The following is a 10,495-nucleotide window of genomic DNA, read 5'->3' on the forward strand; positions in this document are numbered from 1 at the left end:
GTGTGTGTGTGTGTGACAGAGAGAGAGAGAGAGAGAGAGAGAGAGAGAGTGACTGTGTGTCTGGTGAAAGGTGTAACACACTCTCACTCAGGTGAGAGACATTGCATCCATTGGATTCTCACCTTTTTTGAGTTGTAGGCCGTGGTTCAAATACTCATCGGCTGTGACATTCTGGCCATCGATTTTCAGTTCCAGGGTGAAATCCCGCACTGCCCAGACAAAGGCCGGTGAGACCTTCAGTAAATCCAACTCTTCATCTTCATCATCACCTCCTTGATCAGCCTTCACTTTGATCAGCTCTGTCAGATTGGAAACAAAACTGGATTCTGTTAAGGAACTGATGATGTACTACATTAAAGGCAGCACCTCTCCGCAGCGGTGGAATGCTACTGTTCTAAAGAGAATGGGATAGTTCCAAGAGCAATAGATAGGATAAGCACAGGAGGATGTTCCTAACAACTGGGGAGTCCAGAACTAGTCTGAGGATACAGAGTTGGACGTTTAGGACTTAGATTTCCTCCACAGTCCAAAGGATTGGCCATGGGAAACTGCCCACAGAGTTCAGGGTTGTTCAGGTGAAGGGTAGAATAGCCATGGGGCATGCAGGGTTACAGGGATAGGCTGGGTCTGTGGGATGTTCTTTGGAGAGGTGGTGTAGACTCAATGGGCCAAATGGCCTGCTTCCACACTAAAGGCATTCTATAATTTTATGAAGAGGAATGTCTTCACCCAGAGAGTGGGGAACCTGTGGAATTCATTGCCACAGAAAGCAGTTGACGCTAAATCATTGAGTGTTTTCAAAAAAAAAGTTAGGTATGGCTTCCAGACCTAAAGGTTATTGGGAAAAAGCAGGAACAGTGATGATCCTATTCAATGGTAGAGCAGGTTCAAAGCTGAATGGTCAGTCTTGGTCCTGTATTCCAAGTTTCGATTTGATATAACAGCCTGCTATTGACTGGAAGGCATGATGGAAGAATTCACAGGTTGACATACTCTGCCTGTTTGGCTGCCTTCTGAACACTGCCACCCCTGGCTACTAAGTCCTGGAATGGGACTTGAAATCAGAGACTCTTGCAAACTGCCTACTGCATCGCATGACCTACAAGATCATCTTTGGAAGTGGTCTCTTACAAACAATTGCTATTTACTTGGCAAAACCAGTTGAAAGATCAAACAACTGGTGACTGAGGTGAGCACGTTCCAGAAGGTGTGGAAGTTGGGAGGGACTTGGTGAAGCTTCAGGGAGAGGAATGGAAAGATCCCAGTGATCTCTGTGAAGGGGAGGTGGATCCAGCAAAATCACAGAGACACAGACAAAACAGTTCACTCAGGAAACTGACCAGAGACAAGGGCGGAGTTAGTGGGACGAAGATTCAGGAGCCACCCTAACAATCTGGAACATCCGGACAAATGGAAAATACAAAGATTCCACTGCGTCTGGCAAATTTATGAAGAAAGACCAAACATTAAACAGAAGGAAAAGAGATTTGAAGAGGTTCCGGATGCTCAAAAGGAGTGAGGAGATGGTAACCACAAATTGCATTCTGCACGTTTTGTTATAAGAAGGAAGAATAAAGGTGACACAAGGAAATTCTGTTTTCCACACAATGGAAGCTCAAGGTCTGGAGTTCACTGCCCAAGAGTGTGGTAAAGGCAGCTTCAGATGGAAGCATCTGTGAAGGAAGAATGTGCAGGATTACAGGGATCATTCCGAGACCCGGTGGACCCTGCACAATGGGCTGAATGGCCTTCTTTAGTGCATGCTGTAATAAAGCGTGCAGCTTGTCCACAAACCTGGGCTGTCACAAGCTCAGGCCACACCTTTGCTGTTATTGTCAATTGCAAAGTTGACATTTTGTGCAAACATATAAATGAAGCTCCTTACGTTTGCTTTGCCATTTGATAAAATTGGGGCTGATCTGATTCTTGCCTGTACCCACGACCCTTTCTCCCCATCCCTTCCCAAGAATCCTTTAACCTCGGTATTCACAGACTCTGCTTCCACCTCCTTTTGTTAGAGACAAAAAAATCTGCAGACGCTGGAATCCAAGGTAGACAGTCAGGAGGCTGGAAGAACACAGCAAGCCAGGCAGCAGCAGGAGGTGCAGAAGTCAACATTTCGAGACCCTTCTTGACTTCCAGTCTTGAAGAGGGGGTTACACCTGAAATGCTGACTTCTCCACCTCCTCGTGCTGTCTGGCTTGCTGTGTTCTTCCAGCCTCCTGCCTGTCTGCACCACCTCCTTCTGTAGAAGTGAGTTCCAAAGACTGATGACACACTGAGTGAAAAACATTTCTCCTCATCCCGCTCTTAAATGAGTGACTCCTTTTCAATCTTCACTCTAGATTCTTGTACAAGGGGAACATCCTCTTCACATCCTCGTTGTCAAGACCCCTCAGGATCTTATATGTTACAATCAAGATGCCTCTTACTGTTTGAAACTCCAGGGAATATGCTTTGCCTGTCACTAGTTACCTGATGAAGGAGCAGCACTCCGAAAGCAAGTGCTTCCAAAAAAAAACCTGTTGGACTATGACCCGGTGTTGTGTGATTTTTAATTTTGTTGACTTTTCCTCTTAAGACAACCCACCACTTCAGGTATTAGTCTATGCTAGAACTGCTTCCAGTATATTTAGATCCTTCCTTAAATAAGATGAACAATACAGTGCACCAGATGCAGAGTCATAACAGCATTGAAATGTTAACTCTGCCTCTCTATCCACAGATACTCTCATTCCTCCCCTCCCTTGGTGTTCCAGTCTCCTCACAATAAACGATGAAACCACCTGATGAAGGAGCAGCGCTCTGAAAGCTAATGCTTCCAAATAAACCTGTTGGACTATAACTTGATGTTGTGTGATTTTTAACTTTGTCCACCCCAGTCCAACACCGGCTCCTCCACATCATGACAATGAATCGTCGCATTCTATTGGGGATGGTAATTATTCGCTGTACCTGCACACTAACCATCTACAATTCCTCTGCATCCACAGCTCATGTTATTTCCTCAAAGGACTCCAGTATTTTGCAAGGTTTGTGAAGGTTTGTAGCTCAGGTTGAGGTTTAGGGTGTAGGTTTGCTCGCTGAGCTGTAGGTTTGATATCCAGACGTTTCATTACCTGGCTCGGTAACATCATCAGTGGCGACCTCCAAGTGAAGTGAAGCTGTTGTCTTCTGCTTTCTATTTATATCTTTCTCCTGGATGGGGTTCCTGGGGGTTGTGATGATGTCATTTCCTGTTCGTTTTCTGAGGGGTTGATAGATGGCATCTAGATCTATGTGTTTGTTTATGGCGTTGTGGTTGGAGTGCCAGGCCTCTAGGAATTCTCTGGCATGCCTTTGCCTAGCCTGTTCCAGGATAGATGTGTTGTCCCAGTCGAAATGGTGGCTCTTTTCACCCGTATATAGGGCTACGAGGGAGAGAGGGTCGTGTCTTTTTGTGGCTAGCTGGTGTTCGTGTATCCTGGTGGCTAACTTTCTTCCTGTTTGTCCTACGTAGTGTTTGTGGCAGTCCTTGCATGGAATTTTGTAGATGTCGTTGGTTTTGTCCATGGATTTTAACTTTCCAAACGTTCTCCTCTGTTTTCTGAAGTTCGTCTGTGCTGCAGTGTGTGGTGGCTCGTTGGAATAGTGTTCTGATACAGCTTTGTTTGTGTGTGTTGGGATGGTTGCTGGTGTAGTTAAGTATTTGGTCAGTGTTTGTCGGTTTTCTGTATACGCAGGTTTGTAGTTCTCCGTTGTCCTTTCTTGCGACTGTGACATCCAGGAATGCGAGTTTGTTGTCAGCTTCTTCCTCCTTGGTGAACTTTATGCCTGTGAGGGTGTTGGTGATGATGTTAAAATGTCTCTTCTATCTTTTTTCGTTTTGTGATGACAAATGTGTCATCTACGTAGCGGACCCAGATTTTTGGTTTGATGGTTGGTAGGGCTGTTTGTTCTAGTCTTTGCAATACTGCTTCTGCTATGAATCCTGATAGCGGAGATCCCATGGGTGTGCTGTTGGTTTGTTTGTAGATTATGTTGTTGAAAGTGAAGTGGGTGGTGAGGCACAGGTCCACTAGCTTCATGATGCTTTCGTTGGTAATGGTGGTTGATGTGTGTGTGTGTGATGGTCTCTTCTAAAAGTGTGGTAAGTGTTTTCTTTGCCAGGTCGATGTTGATGGAGGTGAACAGTGCTGTTACGTTGAATGAGATCATTGCTTCGTCTTCCTCTATTTTGGTGTTTTTGATTTTTAGGAATTCCTGGGTGGAGTGGATGGAGTGCTGTGACTCTTCTACTAGGTATTTCAGTCTTGCGTGTAGTTCTTTGGCCAGTCTGTAAGTTGGTGTTCCGAGTAGTGCGACTATAGGTCTGAGGGGGGCTCCTGGTTTATGGATTTTTGGTAGTCCATAGAATCGTGGGGTGTTGGTCCCGTCTGGTTTCATTTTCTGGAATTCTGTCTTGTTTAATTATCCGGAATTGTGTAATTTTCTTAGGAGATATGTAATTTTGTTTCCTAGTTGTGGGGTCGGGTCTAGCGCCACCTGTTGGTAGGTGTTGGTGTCTGCGAGTAGTGCATTGGCTTTCTCTTTGTCGTCCCTTCTGATCAGGATGACTGTGAGCCGACGTTTGTCTGCAGGTAATATAACGATGTTTTTGTCTTTGAGGTTTTCTAGGGCTTTCTTTTCTTGTGAGTTCAGTTCGTTTCTTTCTCTCTTTCGGCTCAGAGTAGGTGCAACTGTCTGTCTGATCGTTTGTTGTGTTTCTTCCGTGAGATTGCTGTCCTTCAATGTGGTTTCTAATGCCGCGAGGAAATCCTTCTTGTCAACGTCTCGGTAATAGAAATTTAATCCTTTTACTAGTACCGCTTTTTCTGTGTCTGATAGGGTCCGGTCTGATAAGTTCTTTATCCATGCCCCTGTGTTATCGGTTTTATCTTTTTTTTTGTGAGTTTGTCCAGTTTTTTCTTCAGGTCCTGATTTTTCTTTTTCTGTGTTTGTCGTTCTTTGGTGTTTATGGCTCGTTCTACCGCGTCTGGCCATTCTTGATTTGTTGCTTTTTTGAATAACGGTTTTTGGCATGCAATTTCCTGTTTGTATTTTCGGAGTCTGTGGTGAGCGTCATTGATTGGTTCTCGGAGCATTCTCTCTCTCTCTCTCTCTCTCTCTCTCTCTCACACACCCCAACATTGGTCCACAGGGACTTCGTTTTTCAGAAAGTCAGGAAATAACCCACGGTTCAGGATTTCCTCCCACTCTTCCTTTCTCCCTTGGTTGTTTATACTGTTTCTTGACTGCTCCAGGCTTGATTTGGAGACGCCAGTGTTGAACTAAAGTGTACAAAGTTAAAAGGGAATTAACACCTTCAATACCTTATCTGGGCCAACATGACACCAATTATTAAAGTGCACTTGAGAAAGTAAATTTTAAAAAAAGGTTTTGCAATTTACATATGAAAGAACTGAAACCAACATGGTCATTCTAAAAGATGAGAGACTTAACAAACAATCCGGGTCTTTCTCAATATATAATTTCAATTACATCACACTGTAAACTTTTGCTATAAATTCTGTGTCTTACAATCTTATTCTCCACAACCACCCGATGAAGAAGCAGAGCTCCAAAAGTTAGTGCTTCCAATTAAACTTGTTGGGCTATACCCTGGTGTGGTGTGATTTCTAATTTTGCTCCAAGTTTGTAAGTGAGTTCCTCCTTCTCGCCACTCTCTGAGTGAAGAGGCTAGAACAGGGTAAAAGGATACTGGAGTTTTTCCAGTGCGTACTGGTCAATGGTCCCCACGCTGTTGTACACAAACGTGCTGCTCAGGAGCACGGCCAGGGAGAAGATCCAGCAGTCGTTAGTGTGATCACCCTGTGAAAACACGGACACAATGAGAAATACTGAGCTCACTGGCATCACCATGAACAAACAGGAAGGAAAGACTTGCATTCCTGTAGCACCTTTCACATCCCCAGCTTCACCTACCAACGAGCACTTTGCAGCCAATTAGGAAAGTCGTTACATCACAACGAAGAAAAACAGCAGGCCACTTGTACACAGCAAGATCCCAATAACCGAGTGTGATCACCCTGTGAAAACACGGACAGAATGAGAAATACTGAGCTCACTGGCATCACCATGAACAAACAGGAAGGAAAGACTCGCATTCCTGTAGCACCTTTCACATCCCCAACTTCACCTACCAACGAGCACTTTGCAGCCAATTAGGAAAGTCGTTACATCACAACGAAGAAAAACAGCAGGCCACTTGTACACAGCAAGATCCCAATAACCGCAAAAAGAAGAATGACCAGCTAATCTGTTTTATTGATGTTAATTGAGGCATAAAGTTAGGATTGGACTGACCTACTGACAGTGCGGCACTCCCTCAGCACTAACCCTCCGACAGTGCCCGCTCCCTCAGCACTAACCCTCCGACAGTGCCCGCTCCCCCAGTACTGACCCTCCGACAGTGCGTTACCCCCTTAGCACTGATAGTGCACCACTCCCTCAGCACTGACCCTCCGACAGTGCACCACTCCCTCAGCACTGATCTTCCGACAGTGCAGCACTCCATCAGCACTGACCCCCTGGCAGTGCGGCACTTTTCAGCACTGATCCTCCGACAGTGCAGCACTCCTTCAGCACTGACCCTCCGACAGTGCAGCACTCCCTCAGCACTGATCCTCCGACAGTGCAGCACTCCCTCAGCACTGACCCTCCGACAGTGCACCACTCCCTCAGCACTGATCTTCCAACAGTGCAGCACTCCCTCAGCACTGACCCTCCGACAGTGCACCACTCCCTCAGCACTGACCCTCCGACAGTGCACCACTCCCTCAGCACTGACCCTCCGACAGTGCACCACTCCCTCAGCACTGATCTTCCAACAGTGCAGCACTCCATCAGCACTGACCCCCTGGCAGTGCGGCACTTTTCAGCACTGACCCTCCGACAGTGCAGCACTCCCTCAGCACTGACCCTCCGACAGTGCAGCATTCCCTTAGCACTGACCCTCCGACAGTGCTACACTCCCTCAGCACTGATCCTCCGACAATGCAGCACTCCATTAGTACTGACCATCCGATAGTGCACCACTCCCTCAGCAATGACACTGCCACAGTGGAGCACTCCCTCAGCACTGACCCTGCGACAGTGCACCACTCCCTCAACACTGACCCTGCGACAGTGCACCACTCCCTCAACACTGACCCTGTGACAGTGCACCACTCCCTCAACACTGACCGTCCGACAGTGCAGCATTCCCTTAGCACTGACCGTCCGACAGTGCAGCACTCCTCTCAGCACTGACCTTCCGACAGTGCAGCACTCCCTCAGCACTGACCCTCCGACAGTGCAGCACTCCCTCGGCACTGACCCTCAGACAGTGCACCACTCCCTCGGCACTGACCCTCCGACAGTGCAGTACTCCCTCGGCACTGACCCTCAGACAGTGCAGTACTCCCTCGGCACTAACCCTCAGACAGTGCACCACTCCCTCGGCACTGACCCTCAGACAGTGCACCACTCCCTCGGCACTGACCCTCCGACAGTCCAGTACTCCCTCGGCACTGACCCTCAGACAGTGCAGTACTCCCTCGGCACTGACCCTCAGACAGTGCAGTACTCCCTCGGCACTGACCCTGCGACTGTGCGGCATTCCCTCAGCACTGACCCTGCGACAATGCAGCACTCTCAGCACTGACCGCCTTACAGTGCAGTCACCTGATGAAGGAGCAGCGCTCCGAAAGGTTGGATTTCAAATAAACCTTTTGTACAATAACCTGGTGTCATGCGACTTTTGATTTTGTCCACCTCAATCCAACACACAGCAGCTTGACATCATCGTGTCTACACACAGGGATCTGATCACATCATTTTGTTACAACATTATGCATGGAAACAACAACATCCCCTTACTTTCTCCACATCTCCCAGACCTTCTGTATCCAGCAGCACCAGGCAGTGATTCCGTTTCTCAGGATGAGGCACGCACCACATCCAGATACCCTTGGTGTGGGATTGGACAGTCGATCCGAGAGAGAAACCTGGAAGTGACACAGTTATAATCACAAGGATTCATTGTGAGATTCTCAATTATCATTAAGATGGAAGTCCTGAAAGCGTCGTTAACTGTATTGCGACCTGCAAAGAGAAACTTCCCAGAGTCCCCGCTTATCTATAGGCAACATTTCTTAATTTCCACCTGAAACTGAATGTGATGTATCACCACATTCCACCCCCTCTCTCATCCTGCATTTATTTATCACTCCAGTACATAAACCGAGAGCTCTGCACTGTGGACATTTATAAGTGCAGCCCATGGGAACATGCAAACTGATGAATGAGCAGCTGGTAGAGGCTACTCAACCCATCAAGCTGCCCTGTCATTCAAGAAGATCATCCTCCATCTGATCGCAATGTACTCCAGCCCAGCTCCCCCTGCTGGGCAGAGGTGATGCCCTGCGAGTATTATCGCTGGACTATTTATCTAGAATCACAGCTGATGTCTGGAGGATCTGGGTTCAAATCCCACTATATATCGGGGAATGGATTTGAATCTAATGATGACCATGAAACCATTGTAGAAAAACCCTTCGGGTTCACTAATGTCCTTCAGAGAAGGAAACGTGCTGTCCTTCCCTGTATGTGTAACTCAACGCCACACAGCAATGTTGTCGACTCTTAACTGACCTCTGGGTAATTAGTGATGGATAATGAATGGTGGCCCAGCCAGTATACCCTTTGTCTTGTGAATGAATGAAAAAGAAACCCCCAATAGCCACCCCCATTAGCTTATTGAGAATCTATCTCCCTCAGCCTCCATCAGCTCCTGAGAAACAGAGCTTCAAACACGCGAGTGAGCCCTCATTCGGAATGTTTGCTTCATTTTGGCTGTAAATGGGTGACCTCAGATTTTGAAACAGTGACCCTTAGTTTGAGGCTCCCCGCCCCGAAGAGAAAACGCCATGACCCCCACCCGTATATTGTTTAATCAATCACACTCTGCAGCAGTGCTGGTTGGAACGGGATAATCTCCTTTATAAGCAGATACCATGACTGGGATTTCCAGTTTTCGTCTCTGGTGGACATGGCTGAACCAAAAGGGCTCCTCTTGCATAATCTGACAGCAACTGAGACCGTGCAACACGGATAAAGGCCCTTCAGCCCGTCATTTGAACACAGGTCATCAAGCCATTCTCCCACTTTGTCCAAAGCCAAGGGGTCATCCAAAAACGTATACGGACCTTTAAGCTGGAGTGAAATCAGAGGGCCTAGTGGAAATGGACAGATTGACCATGAGAATCCAGTGGTGCTTATTCAGGTGGATCTGTTGCAGAAACAGGGGACATGGACGTGTGGGTCAAGGTCAGAGAAAACCAAGATTACAGGACGTTGCATCATTCCAACATGTTCACTTCTATTATGCCGAATACAAAATTCGGCAGGTCCAGCCAGAAATTCAGTGTAACAGGCATCCACAGAGGTGCTGCCCAAGGGGATCAAATACATTTGGACAGTTTACAACACCGGACTCGCCAACATTACTTTCTCATCTTTGATCATCACTGGTCAGAACAGACTCCTACGGTGCAATTTCAAAATTTATACCACTCACCATCCACAGCCCACATCCCACAGTAACACACCAACCAACATCCCCTCCCTATCCTCACAGTCACAGCCCACATCCCACAGTAACACACCAACCAACATCCCCTCCCTATCCTCACGGTCACAGCCCACATCCCACAGTAACACACCAACCAACATCCCCTCCCTATCCTAGCCCACATCCCACAGTAACACACAAACCAGCACCCCCTCTCCATTTCTCTCTCTCTCTCCAACATTCAGTGCTCAGGCTGTCAACCGAATCAAGCACATTTTAATTTTCGTCAAATGACAAGTTCTGAAGTTTACCGTGATTCTGTCCTGCCAATCGGTTCATCAGGTAGGACTTGCCGGTCCTGTAAAATCCCACGATAGACACAACCACCAGCGTCTCCTTAATGCTGGAGAGAAGCTGGAACGCTTCCCCATTGAGCACAAGCTTGCCGTCTTGGCTGTTTTCGATCAGACACATGGGTGCCTGCATGTAGCTACCAGACGCCATTCTGACAAACCTGCCAAGATGAAAAACTCTGCAGTTATCTCTCACTCTTCATTGAACATACAGACCCATGAAAATATTTTGAAAGAGCAGCTGATCTGCCCAAGACAGTCTGATAGTCAGGCCCAGGGTCAGGACAGGGACTCTGCCCTCACTGAATAGTCATTTCCCTGTGTACAGTTTCCAAACAATCAGGCAACAGGAGGCTGGTGATTTCAGTCAAGGGCACATCCTGGCACAGAGGGGAACAGACCGACACACAAGGTGCACAGACCGACACACGGGGCCAACAGACCGACACACGGGGGTGTGGGGGGACAGACCGACACACGGGGCCAACAGACCGACACACGGGGGTGTGGGGGGACAGACCGACACACGGGGCCAACAGACCGACACACG

The 10,495-nt window shown here is 47.5% G+C and overlaps 1 protein-coding gene and 1 long non-coding RNA gene across 2 annotated transcripts in view; one reads left to right on the forward strand and one right to left on the reverse strand.

Annotated features, from left to right (window-relative positions):
- LOC122541495 overlaps nucleotides 1–3,066 on the forward strand; it is a 28,126-nt gene extending 25,060 nt beyond the window's left edge. Inside the window, exon 3 of the long non-coding RNA XR_006309616.1 lies at nucleotides 2,726–3,066. This is a non-coding gene — a long non-coding RNA (uncharacterized LOC122541495). The remainder of the gene's footprint in view (nucleotides 1–2,725) is intronic.
- Nucleotides 1–10,495, reverse strand: part of LOC122541483 (guanylate-binding protein 1-like) — a 31,258-nt gene that overhangs the window by 12,558 nt on the left and 8,205 nt on the right. Inside the window, exons 2-5 of the mRNA XM_043678286.1 lie at nucleotides 9,904–10,106; nucleotides 7,900–8,027; nucleotides 5,741–5,850; nucleotides 123–319 (exon numbers count right to left, since the gene is read on the reverse strand). Coding sequence (XP_043534221.1) covers nucleotides 123–319; nucleotides 5,741–5,850; nucleotides 7,900–8,027; nucleotides 9,904–10,096 — 628 coding nt within the window. The 5' untranslated portion in view covers nucleotides 10,097–10,106. The remainder of the gene's footprint in view (nucleotides 1–122; nucleotides 320–5,740; nucleotides 5,851–7,899; nucleotides 8,028–9,903; nucleotides 10,107–10,495) is intronic.

Source organism: Chiloscyllium plagiosum, chromosome 37 (assembly GCF_004010195.1).
Source record: "Chiloscyllium plagiosum isolate BGI_BamShark_2017 chromosome 37, ASM401019v2, whole genome shotgun sequence".
NCBI lineage: Eukaryota > Metazoa > Chordata > Chondrichthyes > Orectolobiformes > Hemiscylliidae > Chiloscyllium > Chiloscyllium plagiosum.